Genomic DNA, 16,906 nt, shown 5'->3' on the forward strand with positions numbered 1-16,906 from the left:
AGGGCAGGCCACTATGCCTGCAAGGCCTCCAGAGGGAGTGGGATGGGGGTTGGGGCAAGTGAGGCCCGGGAGCGAAAGCCCAGACAGCAGTTGGGGGAGGAGGCTGGTGGTGCCACCAGAAGGGACGTGGGGCAGGCAGACGCCCCAAGCACTGGCAAGCACCCCCCTTTGCCAGAGTGATGCCCTGTCCAGCTAGACCGGGAGCCGGAGACCTGGCGGGCCAGGAAGAACCCGGCAACATGGGGTCAAGGCCACCCTCTCCCCCCGTCCTCCCCCCCGAGAATGCGGGCCTGAGGCCCCCCAGGCGGCGCGAGCGCACAACTAGTCTGCCAGGGGCCAGCTGTGGAAAGGACATGCCAGAGCCTTCCTCCAAGACTATTTTACTGCATCTTAAAACGTGTTAACAACCTCGCGCAAAACCCACCGTGGCCAAGAGCTCGCATGCCCGGCTCTGGGGGGCCATGGATGCCTTGAGTGAGGGGCAGGAAGGTGTGAAGCAGGGGCCTGAAGATTAAAGTAGAAAAATTCTGCCTCCCACCCCCGCCCCATTCCACATCAAGGCCAGGACCCTCGTGGCACAGCCCCCGGTGGTGACCACGTGAGTCTGCGTGTCCGGGGGTATGCTGTCCACACCGGCCGCCAACGGATGCCCGCCCACTCCTTGCAGGGCAAGTCTGACACATCTAAAAAAAATACAGCCTTTCCTTCCACAAGGAAAATGTGATTTAATTCTACAAATTTACAAGCCAAGATAAAATAAAAATAAAACGTGGAAAAGCAAACAGACGGGCAGTCTGAGACTTGAGGTGGAGACCCACGGCCACGCTGGCTGTGTCCGCTCAGAGCAGGGCCCGGGTCTGGCCGCACACGTTGCCTCCGGCACCGGCCCGGGGCCCGGCTGAGTCGCACCGGGCAGCCCCCGCAGGGCTGGTGCAGGCTCTGTGCCGACCCTCAGAACTTGAGGCTGAAGCCGGGCCCCGCGGCCGAGGCTCCCTGGTTTGTGGTCGTGAGGTGGAAACCCGTCTCCTTCAAATCGTCGTCGCCCTGGGGAGCAAGTGGTGCTGTGGGGCCCTGGCTGCGCCAGCCCTGCCCCGGGGAGCCCCCACCCCCCTTCCCTCCTCTGCCGGCCCTGCCCCTCACCAGCTGGCTATAGCCCAGGCCTCCCTCTGGGGGCCGTGGGCTCGTGCCACGCTTCACCCTTTGCTGCTCACTCTTGGCGGGCCACGTGGGGAACATGGAGGGGTCGATGGGGAGGGGGGTCTCTCGGAAGTACTCATGCTTGAGGCCGTCCTCGGCACTGACTCTCCGCCCAGGGAAGTAGGTCAGGAACCTGGGGGAACAAGAGCACTTGGTACCCAGCACGGGGGCGGGGGTGGGGGGGCGGGGCGCCCACAGGTTGACACACTTGTTCATGAGGTCAAAGCCCTGGTCTGAGAGCAGCGCCCCAAAGCGTTTACGGAGATTGTTATAGGGATATTCGGTGAAGGTCATCTTCTTGACCGCGGGGAGGTCATTGTAGCCAGGCCAGATTTTCTCACTGGGGGTCCCCAGGTCCTAAGAGAGAGAGACAGACAGGCAAGTCTCAGAACGGCCACAGCCTGCGGGGGAGGGGTCTGGTCCGGGGGGCCTGCACATACCTGCCAGGGCGCCCCACGGGCGGAAGCCACAGACGCACCTTAAACACTTTGTTGATCTGATCGATTTCCGACTTCCCAGGGAATAGCGGCTTCTGAGTCAGCAGCTCCCCAAAGATGCAGCCCACCGACCACATGTCCACAGCCGTGGAGTACTCCTGGGAGGCCAGGGGTGCACTCAGGGGGCTGGTGGGGCAGCAAACACGGGTTAGGCCCCCCAGCCCCCAGCACTCACCTTGGCGCCAAGCAGCAGCTCTGGGGCACGGTACCACAGGGTCACCACGACTGGAGTGTAGGCCTTCAGAGGGGACCCGTATTCCCTTGCCAGCCCGAAGTCGCCGACCTGCAACGATGGAGGGCAGGCTGTGGGCAGACCTCTGAGGCCCGGGTGTCGGGCGCCCTGTGGGGTGAGCCGTGGGGGCTCACCTTGAGGATGCCAGCGTGGCTCAGCAGCAGGTTGGAGGTCTTCAGGTCCCGGTGCAGGATCCAGTTGTCATGCAGATGTTTCACACCACGCAGCAGCTGGATCATCAGGGTCTTCACCTCCCCTAGAGGGCAGTGGGTTACTGTCCTAGGTCATCTGCTCGCCTCAGCAGCGACCAGGCTTCTTGGGGTGCATTCACCCCAGGAGCGCTCCCAGCTCAGCAGGGCCCTCCCACGCACACACACTCACGCACACGGTGTGACGGGCTCAGAGTCACAAGGTCAGGGACACCACCAGCAGCCGGGCAGCCCACGGGTGGGATGTTCCTCGTGGGGGACGCCAGAGGGCTGCATCCGTAGGAGTACCTCGGGGCCCCACCGTGCCTAGGGGCCCCACCTGGCAAGAACGGCTGTTTCATGGTCTCCATCAGGCTCTTGAGGTCGTGCTCCACGTAGTTCATCACGATGTAGATCTTGTCCATGTTGCTGCCCACGACTATTTCCTAAAAAACAAAAGTTTGTGGGCGCCATGCTCACCTCCAGGCCCCACCTCTGCAACCACCGACTCCAGGAGTACAGACATGCAGAGACGGCAAGGGCCTGTAAAGTGCGATGACCATCAAGGGACTGACATCTGGGGTGAGGGGGCTCGCGCCTCGTTTCTGCACAACACGGGTTAAGTGTGACTCACAGGCTGCTCTCGGGGCACAGGCTGGCGCTGCCTTACCCTGACCGTGACGATGTTGGGGTGCTGCGCCTTGAGGATGGTGTTGATCTCCCTCAGAGATGTGATTGGAAAGCCCTCTTTCTCCTTCTCCATCTTCAGCCGCTTCAAAGCCACAATTTCATCTGAAAACAATTCAAAGACAGGTTGAGCAAACCTTCCACAAACACACACTTGCCTGGGGCTTGGGAAGCACTTGTTGTGCACCGAGAAGTCGTTTTAACTGGAAAGTCCCGTAACATGTCAGCACCCAGAAAAAAACCCAACCCTGTTGCCTGACAGAAACATGAGGCCTATTTCCAGACCAGCTTTTGTCCAAAACAGCTAAGGAGGACTGTCCCATTTCTCTCTCTAGCCCTACTGTGATTCGCCAGGAGACACGGCAAACCTCAACATCCCAACACGGAAACATTCATCAGGGTCTCAGGATCTCAGGTGGCCTCCCTGAGTTTCCAAGACCCAGATGTGGGCGGTAGGGAAGCTTCTGGTCCACGATTCACACGCCTGCTCAGGTGCTAGCACTCAAAGCAGACTCCACAGTCCCTTCTGGAGCCGAGGCACCTGCCGTCACAAGCAAGCAGCAGAGCCTACAGTCAGGCTGACCTCTGGACTCCACAGACATCAAGGAGTCAACTGCTCAGGGGCCCGTGCTTGCCAGGTAAGGCAAGGCCATGACCGGGCATCTGGGGAGGGAAGACTCTCAGCAGAGTAGGAACTATAGGAACTGTGTGTTCAGTGACCTTGATACTGAGGGTGCCAAGGGTCAGGATGGCCCAGGCTTGGATCTCAGTCCAGGCCTGGATCTCAGTCCCTGCAAGCTGGCTGTGGCTGGAGCAAGACGCCCTGCCTCCCTCCCTCCCAGAGCCCGCATGTGGGCCCAGCAAACGCCAGGCTGGGCCTAAGAAAGGGCGGTGGGTGCACCCAAAGACAATGCTCCTCAGGAGAAACTCCTTCCTGCCCGAGGACAGGTCTTCTGTGCCGCCTGGGTCCTGTCCCGCATTTGCCCTTCCCGCCTCGGGGGCTCACTTGATACTGCACGCACCTGTTTTCTTGTCCTTTGCTCTGTACACCACCCCGTAAGTGCCTTCTTCGATCCTATTCAGGCACTGGAATTCCTCCACGCTCCGACAGCCCTGCAAGGAAGCACACCGTGGGGACACAGCAGCCGTGGCCACGCTCACACCTGCTTGAGCTGGTGCAGCAGTCCCTGCCCAGAACGTGTCTGGTGGCAGGGCCAGCAGCAGCCCTCCTCCCGGCTTCTTCAGTGAGCACATGCTCTTGGCTTAAGAAATAAAACCAACGTGGACACAACCTGGTCCCGGGCATGTCCTCCTGAGCCAGAGCCAGGCCTGGCCGCCCTGCGCTAACAACGGGGACAGGAACGCCCGCGGCAGCACACCACCGAAGCCCCGGCACCTTCCCTCGAGGCACAGGTGACCCCGGCGGCAAATGGCCACACCAGGGGCCCCGCTCACGCTCTCAGCCCCCAGCCCTGTCCACCGTCGGCAAAGTCGAGCCAGCCCTGGGGTGGGGGACGCCTGACCTGCAGGGCAGGGAGGTACTTGGGCAGCTCTTGTTTGAGTTCAATGGGTGACAAGGCAGGAGAGTCGGGCACGAAGTCGCCCTCAGTCAGGGCGCTGCTCTGCGGGGTGCCCTCGCCGGCTTCTTCCTCCCCGTCCTCGCTGTCTCCGGAGTCTCGGTCAAATCGGGACTCTGGAACTTCAAATGTTAAACCCAACTGTGGAAGCAGGAATAAGCAGGGTCATCACCCCTCTCCTGCTCTGGGGTGGGGGGACACCGAGTGCCCAGCAGAGCCGCACGGGAGAGACCCCAGGTGCTGCACACAGCTGCGTACCCCACCGCTCTGGACAGAGGGCACCGGGGGGGGGGGGGTCCTGGGGCTCGCCACCTCAGCCGTGAGCACTGGGAGCCACTGACTGGGGCCAGGGCTCAAGGGCGGCCTGTCAGGCCCCCGAGGGCATGGCCCGGCTGCTGCCTACGGGAAGTGCCCGCCCTGCGGATGGAGCGCAGCTCAGAGGCCAGGGCGGAGGGCGCCTCCCTGCCGTGTCTAAGCCACTGGGACGCTGAGGATGACACTGACTTAGCACTGCCCCTGGTCAGGGGTGCTGGCCCTCCGCGGTCACAAGCGCGTCTCTCGGAGTCGGCTGCCTGCGCCTCGGGGGAGGGCCGCGCACACAAGATGGTGATCTACTGGCTTTAGAAAGGGTCACGGTCGCTGAGGGGCAGCCGAGGGAAGGCCCGAGGGAAGGCCCGCCCAGGGGGGTGCCACTCACCGACCAGGACGTGGTTCTCGCTCTCCCGCTCCCCGTCCTCACTCATCTCGTCCTCGCTCACTTCCTCTGCAAGAGACAGCGGGCGTCTGCTCAGACCTGCAGGGCCGTTCAGAACCCCCACGAGCACAAACAAGGGTCTGCTTTAGCTACCCGGAAGCAAGAGCCGCTGTAAACCGTCCATTTTGGGGTCTCATGTGAGTCCCAGATACCAAGGCATTTTCTGTTTGGAAATATTTTAAATTGAGAGCTCAAACGGTTTCTGTGCAGGTTCTAGACACCGAGCGCAACCGCCGGGCCCTGTGCCCTCACCAGCCGACTGTCCGGACGCGTCCTCGGAGTTGCTCCCGGTCTCCTCCTCCTCCTCCTCCTCCTCCTCCTCCGAGTCTTCGCTGCTGCTCCCCTCCTCCTCCTCCTCCTCCTCCTCTTCCTCCTCCTCCTCCTCCTCCTCCTCCTCCGAGCCCGACCCCGACTCCGCTTCGGGAAGAAAAGAGCCGGAAGTGCACGGTGGGGACCGGTGGGCCCTCCCCGCGCGGCGGCGGAGCCAGCGCCTACCTGACGAGGACTCGGCGGAGCTGGTTTTCCTCTCGCTGTCGCTGACGTCTTGTAGGTCGGACAGCAGGTCTCTCTCTTCCATTTTCTCTTCTTTTACTTGTGGAACAAACCACCGAAGGTGAACGTGGCAAGTGCCTTACAATAAACAAGCCCCGACGGCGTCTTCCACGCAGAGACTAACTGGTCTGCGTGACACACGGCTCCCCCCAGCTGAGCTGGAAGACACCGTGGCAAACGTCCCCACCGACAGACACAAACGTACTTCACACAAGTGACGGCCCCGTCACGCGACACGGGACAACCGGAGCGTATCATCTCATCGTACACAAAAACACCAAGTGCTTGTGCTAAAACAGCCGTCAGCGGAGTGCCATGCCACGCCGGCCCCCAGACGCGCACTGTGCACCCTCACCTGGCTTCCGGCCGTCTGTCAGCTCAAACCTCTCTCGGGGTGGCCGGAGCGGGCTGCGACTCCAGTGGCTTGCTTTCACTTTGTCGCCATAGTCCTCTCTCATTGTTCGGTGATGCGTAGAAACTGGGGCACAGAACACAGCGGGACATGGAGCCGGCAGCGTCCTCTCCGGCAGGGGCCCACCTCGGTCAGGTCTCACCCGCACCCTTGCCGGTGGTGATGCACCACACGTGCCCTGGTGACAGAGGCCTGGAGGCTGTGAGCTGTCCCTGAGGACCCATGGGGACCTTCCAGACTCTTCTCCATTGGTCAAAAAGGGGCCACGACCCACCTCTTCGAGCCTGTGCCTGACCAGCGTGGGCCGCAGACGCAGCTGTCCAGCACCAGGCCCGGGAAGGCCCCAGCCGCACGCCCTCACCTCGCACCTGCGGCGGCCGCAGCCTTCCTCGGCAGGGAATTACGCGGGTCAGGCTTAACTGCGGAGCCCCACGGCCCATCCCCACTTTGCTCGGCCGCCGTCCTGAGCGCCCCGTCCCTCAGCGTCACCGGCGCAGCCCTGGGCTCACCCGTGGGAGCGGCGCCCACCCGCACCTTCCCTCCGGGCCTCGCGCTCCTTGCGCCGCTCCTCGGCCCGCCGCTCCCGCTCCTTCTGTTCCCGCTGCTCCTTCTGCTGCTCGCGCATCTTTCGTTCTCTCTCCCGCTTCCTCTCCAGCTGCTCAAGGCGGTCCCTGCAACAAGCACAGGCCAACTCTCTCTCCACAGACACCACGTTTTCCTTTTTTGCCCCGAGTGCTTTTTTGTTCAAATTTAAAAGCCGTCCATTTAGATTATGCAAACCACGGACGACTGCTGAAAAGCAGAAGACAGACGTGCACACACCCTGACAACCACAGCAGGGTAAAGCTAGGGGCGCCTGGGTGGCTCAGTCAGTTAAGCATCTGACTTTTTTTTTTTTTTTTTAAAGATTCTCATTTATCCATTTAACAGAGATAGAGACAGAGCACAAGTAGGCAGAGAGGCAGGCAGAGGGAGAGGGAAAGCAGGCTCCCCGCCAAGCAGGGAGCCCGATGCGGGGGGCTCCATCCCAGGGCCCCGGGATCATGACCCGAGCCAAAGGCAGCCGCCCAAACGACTGAGCCACCCGGCGCCCCAAGCATCTGACTCTGGCTTTCGGCTCGCTCGGGTCATGACTTCAGGGTCGTGAGACTGAGCCCCACGTCAGGCTCCGTGTTTAGCGCAGAATCTGCTTGTCTCCCTCTCTCTCTGCCCCCCGCACCCGTTTGTGCGTTCTAATAAAATCTTTTTTTTTTTTAAACATTTTTATTTCCTTGACGGAGAGGGACTGAGAGAGTGCGTGCACTCACGCACAAGCAGGGGGAGCGGCAGGCAGAGGGAGAGGGAGAAGCAGACTCCACGCTGAGCAGGGAGCCCGATGTGGGGGCCCCTGGGATCATGACCTGAGCTGAAGGCAGAGGCTTCACTGACTGAGCCACTCAGGCGCCCCTCAAATAAATAAAATCTTTTTTTTTTTTAAAGATTTCATTTATTTGTTAGAGAAAGAGAGCACAAGCAGGGGGAGCAGCAGGCAGAGGGAGTAGCAAGCTTCCCGCGGAGCAGGGAGCCCGATGTGGGACTCAATCCCAGGACCCCGAGAGCATGACCTGAGCCGAAGGCAGCCAGCCGCTTAACCGACTGAGCCACCCAGTCATCCCACAAATAAATAAAATCTTAAAAAATAATAATAATAAAGCAAAACACTAGCACAATGAGTTAAGTGCCAATGAGGAATGAGCCTACTGCTTCCAGATGCGTTTAGCAGATCTGCTAGGTATGGATGACACCACAATTTAAATCCACCTTTATCACTAAGTTTTCAGGGGCTACAGAGGGGGTAGAAGAGTCCAGCTGAGGGAGGTCGGGAGGAGGATCTAGACTCAGGCCACGGGCCCCGTCGACCCTCCTTACTCAATTCTATGGCAGATGGACCCCCCAGGCGATTCCCCAGCCCAGCCTGGCATGGAGGTCAGCGGGCCTGAGTGTGATATGTGAAGGGCAGCGGGGAAAGCTGCTTCATGAAGGCGGCAAGAGTCATTCGAGTACTGCGGTGTGTGTGGCTAACTGCACCACAACGCGGCAGATAGTGAAAACTGGCCAGTTAGTTTCATGTCCCTACGGTTATGTCCAAATATAAAAAGCTAATACATTTAATAAAAAAAAAAAGTAAGTACCAGTACACACAAACAGAAATGAGCAAAACAATGGCGAAAACGGAACATAGCCCGTGGTCCAGTCACCAATACTGTACAACTTTGGAGCCCATCAGATGTCACCACTGCAGAAGGCTGGGCTTCTAGAAACTATTCTCTAAGTGCCTGAGTCCAAACTGTTGTGAGATAAAAACTGTAACGTAACATGAAATCCAACCACAGTACTCCATTTTTCATAAGTTTATGGGATTGTGCAACCGTCACCACAAGCCAGTTTTAAAACATGCCCATCGCCTGACAGGCCCCTTCACGCCCACCTGTGGCCAGCTCCTAGCCTGCCCCATGAACCTGCTTCTGTCTGCTTGGGATTCTGTGGATGTTCCTTCTGCTTGCTTTGGGTTGAGTCTGCTTCTCTGTTCTGCTTTCTGCAGAAGCTCGGATGCTGACCTGACAACTTCCTTCTCTGTTATCAGTGCTTAAAAGCCAAAACATCTCACTCCATGCACAGCCTTTTCTGCATCACTAACTTTTGGCACACTCCTTTTGTTTTCATTCAGTTCAAAAAAAATTTTTTTTTCTCCAGTAGACTCCATGTTCAGTGAGGCGCCCAACGCAGGGCTTGAACTCACCACCCTGAGATCAAGACCCGAGTTGAGATCAAGTTGGATGCTTAACCGACTGAGCCACCCAGGCATCCGTTTTTCCTTTTAATTTCTTCTTTGGGCCGTAGGTTATGTAGGAAAGGACTGTTGGGTTTCCATTTGAGCATGTCCTCAGGTTTTTTTTTCTGTGTTGATTTCTACTTTAATCCTTTTGTGGTAAGAGGGTGTACTTGGTACAATCTCAATTCTCTCAGATTCAGAACTTGTGTGGCCCACATATGATCTATGTTGGACATTGTTCCCTCTCAAGTGTGTACTCTGCAGCTGTGGGTGGAGTGCTAAATGCAAAGTCAGTGAGACTGAGCTGGTGCAGGTTATTTTCCAGATGTTTTATATCCTTTTCTCTAGTTCTGTCAATGATGACAACGTGGTATTGAAATTTCCAACTAGAATTGATGAACTGCCTATTTCCCCTTTCAGCTATCAGGCACAGACATGTTCACCACCATCACTTCTTTCTGCTGCATGGACCCTTCCATCGTTGGGAAGCCTGTGTCAGCGCCGGTCTGACTTCTGTCAGGTAACTCTGATGTCTCGCCTGAGCCACTTGTGCTCTGCACCTGCTGTGGGCATGGGACATCTCTGCCCATATGTTTACTTTTGACCTGTTTTTGTCCTGGACTCAGAGGTTCTCCTTACAGACAACTTACTGTATCTTGCTTTGCTATCAAAGGACCTCTCCTCCGGGATATAGAAAACACTCCACAGTTCACGTAATCATGGATTTGGCTGAATTTACTTTTTGTTGTTATTGTTTTAATTTTATGCCTTCTGTCTTTTTGGGTCCTGTTTCTCCCTTTTTGGTTTAAATAAGGATTTTTAGAATACCATGTTAATTCCTCTGTTTGTATTACTTTATTAGTTATTTTCTTAGTGGTTGCTCCAGCACGGAAGTATGCACCTTATCGTTCCACTGAATGTAGAGGCTCTGCTCTGACACAGCTCCAGCCCTCCCTTCTCTGTGCAGCCTACACATGCTACGTGTCACATGAGAGCATTTTAATAATCACTGTTTTATGCAATCCTGTGTTTCTTATAGAAATTAAGAGAAGACATGAGAAGAAACACTTATAGATTATTATGTTAACCTGAGCCTTTACCATTTCCAGTGGTCTTTTCTTCCTTCTTCCTTTTCTTCCCTGATACCTTCTGCTGTCATTTCATTCAACATGAAGGTATTCCTTGAGTATTTAAGGCAGGTCTTGCTAACAATGAATTCCACCAGTTTATCTTCCTTATTCCCCCTCACTTTTGAAGAACAGTTTTGCTGGATACAGAATTCCTGGTTGCCAGGCTTTCTTTCCGCAGTGGGACCATGCCATTCCACCACCTTCTGGCCCCCACTGACTCTGAGAAGTCAGCCTCAATCACACTGAAGCCTCCCTTCTATGTAGATTTTTTCTCCTGCTTTCAAAATTTTCTCTTTGGCTTTCACGTTTCACTGTGATGTCACTTTATTTATCCTACTTGGGGTATGAGCTTCTAGGATGTATAGATAAAATGTTTTTCTTTTCTTTTCTTTTCTTTTTAAGATTTTATTCATTTATTTGACAGAGAGACAGCGAGAGAGGGAACACAGGCAGGGGGAGTGGGAGAGGGAGAAGCAGGCCTCCTCCCGAGCAAAGAGCCTGACGTGGGGCTTGATCCCAGGATCCCGGCTAAGCCACCCAGGTGCCCCAAATGTTTTTCATCTTTGAGGCTCTGTTCATCTTTTGTCAATTCTCTCCATTCTTTAGAAAGCATAATTTCTATCACTCCGTTTCAAATTCCTTGCTAATGTGGAACATTTGATTTCTACTGATGCTTTTCTTCCTTGATACAGGGTCATACTTTCCTATTTCTTTTATATCTCAAAACTTTTTGAAAAAAAAAAAAAAAACAAAAAACCTTTTTGTTGAAAATTGGGACATATTTCAGGGGCACTCTAACAAAACTTTTTTTTTTTTTTAAGATTTTATTTATTTGACCGAGAGAGAGAACACAAGCGGGGTGGGGGAGGTGGCAGGCAGAGGGAGAGGGAGAAGCAGACTCCCCACTGAGCAGGGAGACTGACGTGGGGCTCCATCCCAGGACCCTGGGATCATGACCTGAGCTGAAGGCAGATGCTTAACTGACTAAGCAACCCAGGTGCTCCTCTAACAAAATCTTAAAAAAAAAAAGAAAAGAAAATTGGATATTTCAGATAACATACTGTAGCAACTTTGGATTCTCATTTTTTCTCTCAGTTGCCATTTGTTTGGCAACACGCCATGCTAATCTGTGAACTCTGTCTCCCGACTAGAGTGCAGCCACTGATGTTTTTTTCCCATACGTTTTTTATTTTCAGGCTTGGCTTCCTTGGAGTTACTGCTGTGTGTGCACAGCTGTGGGGTCAGCCCATCCTAAACAGAGTCAGCACAAGGCCTGGCAAACATGGGTGTTTCACATGCTAGCAGTGAACCTGGACACAGAGCTCTGCTAACCTCATGATCTCAGACTTTTACCTGAAGACAGCTCGTCCCACAGCGCCTCCACGAGAGAACAAAGGCTCTTGTAACATCTTCGTCAGTTGAGCCCTCAGCCTTGGCTCCTGGGAATGTTGGCACATCTACCCCCCTACTTCTCCCTTCCTTGTAGCAGAACACCCACCAGCTTTCTTTGGAAATGACCTCAATATACACAGGTGGCCCTACTATTCACATCACAGATCTGGGGCTAAACAGATGCTTTTTCCTGGGAATCTGAGCCCGCAGAGGTGTACTTGGGAGACATGTCCGAGAGTCTGGTGTCTCAGCTCCCAGGCTGCTACCAAGCCCTTGGGATTTCCTTTTGTCTGTCTGAAAGAACTCCAGTCTATTCCTGCAGCCTACAGTCTATTAGAGAACCCGAAGCAATGTACTTCCTTAGTTTTCCTGGCTTAGGCCATCTAGAACAGAGCTTGGTCCAGAGCACACACTCAATAAATATTTGCCCAGTAATTACCCTAAACCAGACTTCTCTTGGGTACAGATTCTGTGTCAGGATTTCTATACGTGCACTGGGCTATCTCCAAGAGCGCCTCCCTATGATTCGAACACAGTGCTCCCCTTCCTCTCACGAGGCACGCCCCATCCTGAGGCACCAAGCTCAGAGGTATTTACAGTCCCTCCTCCCCCTCACCCATCATCAGCTGAGAGGCCTAGGAAAATCACTTCTCCCTCCTCTACCTTCCTTTCCCTCTCCACTGTTAGGTGTTTGGCCCCAAAACTTCATTCCCTGTGTCTGAATTCCCATCTCAGACCCAGCTCCTGCCAGCAATGCCCCTTCCTTCAGGTCCACGTCACACTCTTACACGGGGTCTCGAGCAACTGCCAGCATGGCTTCGCTCCTGAGTACCTCCCTCACCAGCCTCCACCTGGAGAAACCGACACACAGAGTTCCATTCCCTTCATTATCTTTTCTCAGGAAGATTCACACCCATTTCAGTCTTCAAGATGCAGTAAAAACTCAATCCCTTCAGGACAAATCTCTTGGTTTGCACCACCACGTTTACTGCATCATGACTCTGGGCTCATAAACCACTTCTGCATCACATCTGTGTTATGCTGCCGGGTCACTGTGTATCAAGATGGTCTCTTCTGCCACTCTGATGGCCTACTGGCCCCAGGAGCGCTCCGTTCAGGCTCCTTAGCAAACTGTGCTCGCTCACCTCTCCCTTCTGGAGTGTTCCCGGGCCATCTCCCTCCTCTTCTGCCTCTCCCACTCTCGGCGAGCCTTGTCCTGCTCCTCTCGGTGCCGTTTCCGGCGTTCGTGCTCTCGCTCTTTTTCCTTTGCTCTAGCGTGCTTCCCTAAGGAGGAAGAGAGTGTCATGCAAAGGGGTCCAACTCCCAAAACTTAATTTGCAAATACCCAGTGAAGAAGAGAATACTTAATTAATGACTTGGAGCCTCCAAATCAGGGAAAAACAACGTGGTGACCACTGAATAGAATTGTAACTACATCTTGTTTTTCAACTTTCTGTATTAAATAAACTATGATTGGACTATAGCTGACCAATGAACACAGGGCAGGGGCACCGACACCCCTGTGGCCGGAAATCCAAGGGTAATTATGAATCCTGAACAGTCAGCTACTACAGCCTACTGCTGACCAGAAGCTTTACTGACAACACATCTTTTGTGTCACACGTGTTCCCTACTGTACTCTTAAACTGTGTAAGCTACACAAAAGAGACTATCATTAGAAGAACTAGAAGGAAGGGAAAGTGTGTTTACGGCACTGTCCTGCATTTACCAGGAAACATCTGTGTGCAAGCGGACCATGGAGTTCCAGCCCGTGCTGTTCAGGGGTCAGGTGTACACCAGTTCCGTAATTAAACATCATCATCATTCATAAAGAACACTGGACAAAGTTCAACTCCTTCTGGTGGATTTCCATCTTGTGTGACAGAACCATGTTCATCAACCGCATTGATAACACGAAACTTAAACCAGGTGCCAGGGCCATGTTTCCCAACACCCCTAAGAACCTCTTAATGGTAGGAGATCAAACCCATTTGGACTTCATCAAACATCTTTTTTCCCTTCAGTTAATTCAACACTGAACTACTATAAAAATTGCATAATAAATACCTGTATTTGTTGAATTAAGACAATACAACGTTTAAACGAACTAACCCACGACAATGTAACAAGGGGAAAAAACACCAGAAGAAAAATGAAACACCTATTCAGAATGATCTACAATAAATTTATGCTTTCAGCTAAAATTTTACTTTCTCTTCTCTTTCAATTGTGTTCTGGAGAAGGCAGCAGATCATGATATAGGAAACAGACCACACTTAAGCGGGAAACCAAAAAAAAAAATAAAAAAGAAAACCCCAAACCAAATGAACAAACAAAAAACTTAAAAAAAAAAAATTTAATTAAAAAAAAAAGCTTCTGTACCCCCTTCTGCTGAATGGCTACGATGCCTACGTTTCTCTTTCCTCTTTTCATCTTTCCTGTGATGAGCCTTTTCTTTCCGAGACATTTGCTGCGGTGGTTTGATAGCCAAAGAGTCATCTTCCTCTCCTCTGAAATACACAACAGCATCACACCATGCTAGAGAGAGGGATGAAAGGAGCCTCAGGGTACTGTGGAGCTTCTCTAACCCAGAAACATGCAGCGTTCAGAATACAAAGGAGTGCAATCTGAACTATCATTTTAAACATTATTAACTATGAAACTTAAGCCAAAACTGCTTGTCAAATACAGACTCAGATCAAAAGTGTAAGTGAAAAATCCACGTCTATATGGAACAATGCCTCTCTGAGGAAACTTTAGGGGGCAACAGACATGTTCATTACCCTGATCATAACCGCACAAGTATGTACAAATATGTCAAACTGCACACTTCATATATATATGCATTTGTCACTTATATACCAACAAAGCTGTTAAACAAAAAAAAAGGCACCACAATTTTAATAAAACTTAATGACCCCAAAAGGTCCCTCAACAATATCTTCAACTGCCTGTATGACTGAAATCCTGGGAGACTTCTTGATCTATGTCTCTGTACCTTAATTGCTGGTTAGGTTGGCTTTAATTATCCGATGATGGATAATCTGGTGCTGATGATGGGTACAAGAAGGAATCAAGTGGTGCAGGGAAAAATGTTGGAATACACAGGCCTGGGTAGGACCATTTCTGCTTACAGGACTTGCTCGCTATACTTCAGTACTCTAGTGTGGTTTATCTGTGCACAATTTTAGGCAGTGATTTTATTAATCATCAAAAGCACACAGAACAATTATTTAAATGTAGTTCGTGAGGGGCGCCTGGGCGGCTCAGTCAGCGAAATGTCTGCCTTTGGCTCAGGTCACGATCCCAGGGTCCTGGGATGGAGCCTAGTGTTGGGCTCCCTGCTCAGTGGGGAATCTGCTTCTCCCTCTCCCACTGCCCCTACCCCTGCTCTTGCACTCTCTCAAAAATATAAAAATCCTTAAAAACAAACAAACAAATAAACAAACGTAGTTTGTGGATTTAACTGAAGGATAATTGCAAGGAAAGAGATACACACTCATTCAATTTTCATAACAGGGTTGCGGTGGCAAGTGATAACACACAGAGTCTATCTCAACTGTGAGGTAAATCTGAAGTCATGACTACAAATGTTTTCAAAGTAACACTGACAAAAATCAGACAGGACCCCTGCTATGCGGTGGGACCCAGCTGGCCTCCACAGTGAAGTGCATGTGCAGCCTGGACGCCCTTCCCTGCTGTACACCTCGCCCCCACCTGTCTTCCATGGAGTCCTCTCTTCTGTATGGTGAGTTCCGTATCGTTATCTCCATGCGGTGGTCCCTCAGCTCCCCCTCCTCAAGGGAATCCCGCTTGGAATCCCGGTCATCAGACTAAGAAAGCAAGGAGAAAGTCATTTTCCTCACAGATAAGTGTCTTTTAAATGATAATCAAACCTTGCCAACATCCAAAAACAAAGTTTCACATATGCTTTGAATGGACCAATGTTACAAAATATGAAAAAAAAAACTTTCAGTCAAATCACATGATGCTAAAATTAAAACTCGCTGTAGACTCAGAACCTGAGATGAAAAATGTGAAACCAGCATACAGGACAAGGAATGTTAGACTCTATGCCAAGTATGTTAGTTGTTTATGTAAGCTGAAATTGAGCCCTAAGATACATTTTACGCCAGACAGTCCGTGATATTTCACCAATCGTTAACAAGGGTCAGTGACCGATATTATCAGAAGAGGTACTTCTGCCGATATCCCTTTCAGAATTACCAAAAGTTTCTCTGAATATGTTACTATGCAAACCGAAGGAGGAAAAGATAAAACGTTAGTATTAATTTCAACGTGACTTCCTCCTACACTAAACATAGAGATGGTGGCACAGACAGAAAAATATCAGTATGAGAAAAATTAGTCCAACTGTGCTAACGAATGTCGGCTCAAAGTACTTCATTCTCCATGTAGAGCCTGCCATCTATACACAGCTGCAGCATGTTATCAATTTGTCCTCAACTTGTAAACTGAGTATTTGAGTGTTTTTGTTAATTTTTAGAATAGATTTTGGGCTCACCTGCGACATTTGGAAGTACAAAAGAACTTCACCGAAGAAGCGTTGTTCTAATGGAAAAACGAGGGCAAAGAAATTAAATCTCCTTTAAGAAAACCACTTACTTAAAAAACATGGCTTACATTTTTTAAGCGTTTTATCTCTGCTTTCTCCTCTTGTTCCTTCCGTCGTTTCTTCTCCTGAAGAATTTCATCTAAAGTTTTCACTTTCCAAGAGTCCTTTTCATCACCCATTGGAGTCAAAACGCTGCAGAGAGAAGGGGAAGTGAAACTCCGTCAGGACACAGCAACTCCGGCTCCGCCTCGCGCGGCTGCCGGGCGAGCCCCGTGGCGGGGCGCGAGGCCCGCGCTCGCACCCCTGTCACACTCCTGCCACTCCCGCACGGTCCTGGGCAAGCTCCCTCGCCCCGGTTACCTTTCCGCCAAAGCTAAGAGCAGCCCCGCGGGGGGCTACGTGAGATCCTCCGTGCAGAGCTCGCAGCTCGCTCCCCGGTCCTCCCCGCGCACGGGGTTTGCCGTCAGGAGGGTCGCGGCCCCCGTCACAGGGTCCGGGAGCCGGGGTGGGGCGCTGCGACACGGCCGCGGCGCCGGGACCCTCGCCCCCCGGGCTCAGCCGCCGCCTCAACCCCCAGCTCCGCGCGGGGCGACGGGGGGCGGCAAGCGACGCCCGGACGCGAGAGGTCAGGGAGCTGGCTGCGCCCGCCGCTCGTTCCGGCCCTCCGCCACTCACCCCTGCACTGCTGCCGCCGCTGCCGCCGCCGCCGCCGCCGCCGCCGCCGCCGCCGCTACCGGTCCCGGAGCCTGAGGAGAAACAGCGCCCGGCGCGCGCCAGTAGCGTCGCCACTTCCTGCGTCGGCGCGGACTGATGACACACGAGGGCGGAGCCCGCCGCCGCCTCGGGAGCGAGGGGATCCGGCGCGCGGGCCTCACGTCACTTCCGCCCTGGGCTTCCCTC

General features: G+C 53.1%; 1 protein-coding gene across 5 annotated transcripts; it reads right to left on the reverse strand.

The window, feature by feature from the left end:
- Positions 1-684: 684 nt before the first annotated feature.
- LOC113933064 (cyclin-dependent kinase 11B) lies at positions 685-16,816 on the reverse strand. Of its 5 annotated transcripts, XM_027612781.2 has the most exons (21): positions 16,682-16,700; positions 16,075-16,198; positions 15,956-16,002; positions 15,148-15,263; positions 13,813-13,940; positions 12,576-12,714; positions 6,631-6,767; positions 6,040-6,162; positions 5,628-5,723; positions 5,385-5,549; positions 5,076-5,141; positions 4,325-4,500; positions 3,824-3,914; positions 2,785-2,906; positions 2,455-2,560; positions 2,061-2,182; positions 1,870-1,977; positions 1,676-1,792; positions 1,406-1,554; positions 1,141-1,330; positions 685-1,044 (listed from the first exon to the last, which is right to left on the reverse strand). In XM_027612781.2, exons 3-21 carry the CDS (start codon positions 15,962-15,964, stop codon positions 952-954), a joined length of 2,253 nt encoding a protein of 750 aa, XP_027468582.1. In that variant the 5' UTR covers positions 15,965-16,002; positions 16,075-16,198; positions 16,682-16,700; the 3' UTR covers positions 685-951. The 5 variants fall into 5 exon arrangements, with proteins under 5 accessions (XP_027468582.1, XP_027468572.1, XP_027468557.1 ...); XM_027612771.2 differs by lacking the exon at positions 15,956-16,002 and having other exon boundaries at positions 13,843-13,940; positions 16,682-16,816; XM_027612756.2 differs by lacking the exon at positions 15,956-16,002 and having other exon boundaries at positions 16,682-16,815.
- Positions 16,817-16,906: the final 90 nt, after the last annotated feature.

Source organism: Zalophus californianus, chromosome 4 (assembly GCF_009762305.2).
Source record: "Zalophus californianus isolate mZalCal1 chromosome 4, mZalCal1.pri.v2, whole genome shotgun sequence".
Lineage (NCBI taxonomy): Eukaryota > Metazoa > Chordata > Mammalia > Carnivora > Otariidae > Zalophus > Zalophus californianus.

Coding starts and splice junctions, on each gene's coding strand:
- LOC113933064 (XM_027612756.2), bottom strand. CDS start 16,185: ATGGGTGATGAAAAGGACTCTTGGAAAGTGAAAACTTTAGATGAAATT. Junction 3,915..4,324: donor AGTACCTCCCTGCCCTGCAG/GTCAGGCGTCCC, acceptor GCTTCCTTGCAG/GGCTGTCGGAGCGTGGAGGA. Junction 1,331..1,405: donor GGCTTTGACCTCATGAACAA/GTGTGTCAACCT, acceptor TTGTTCCCCCAG/GTTCCTGACCTACTTCCCTG.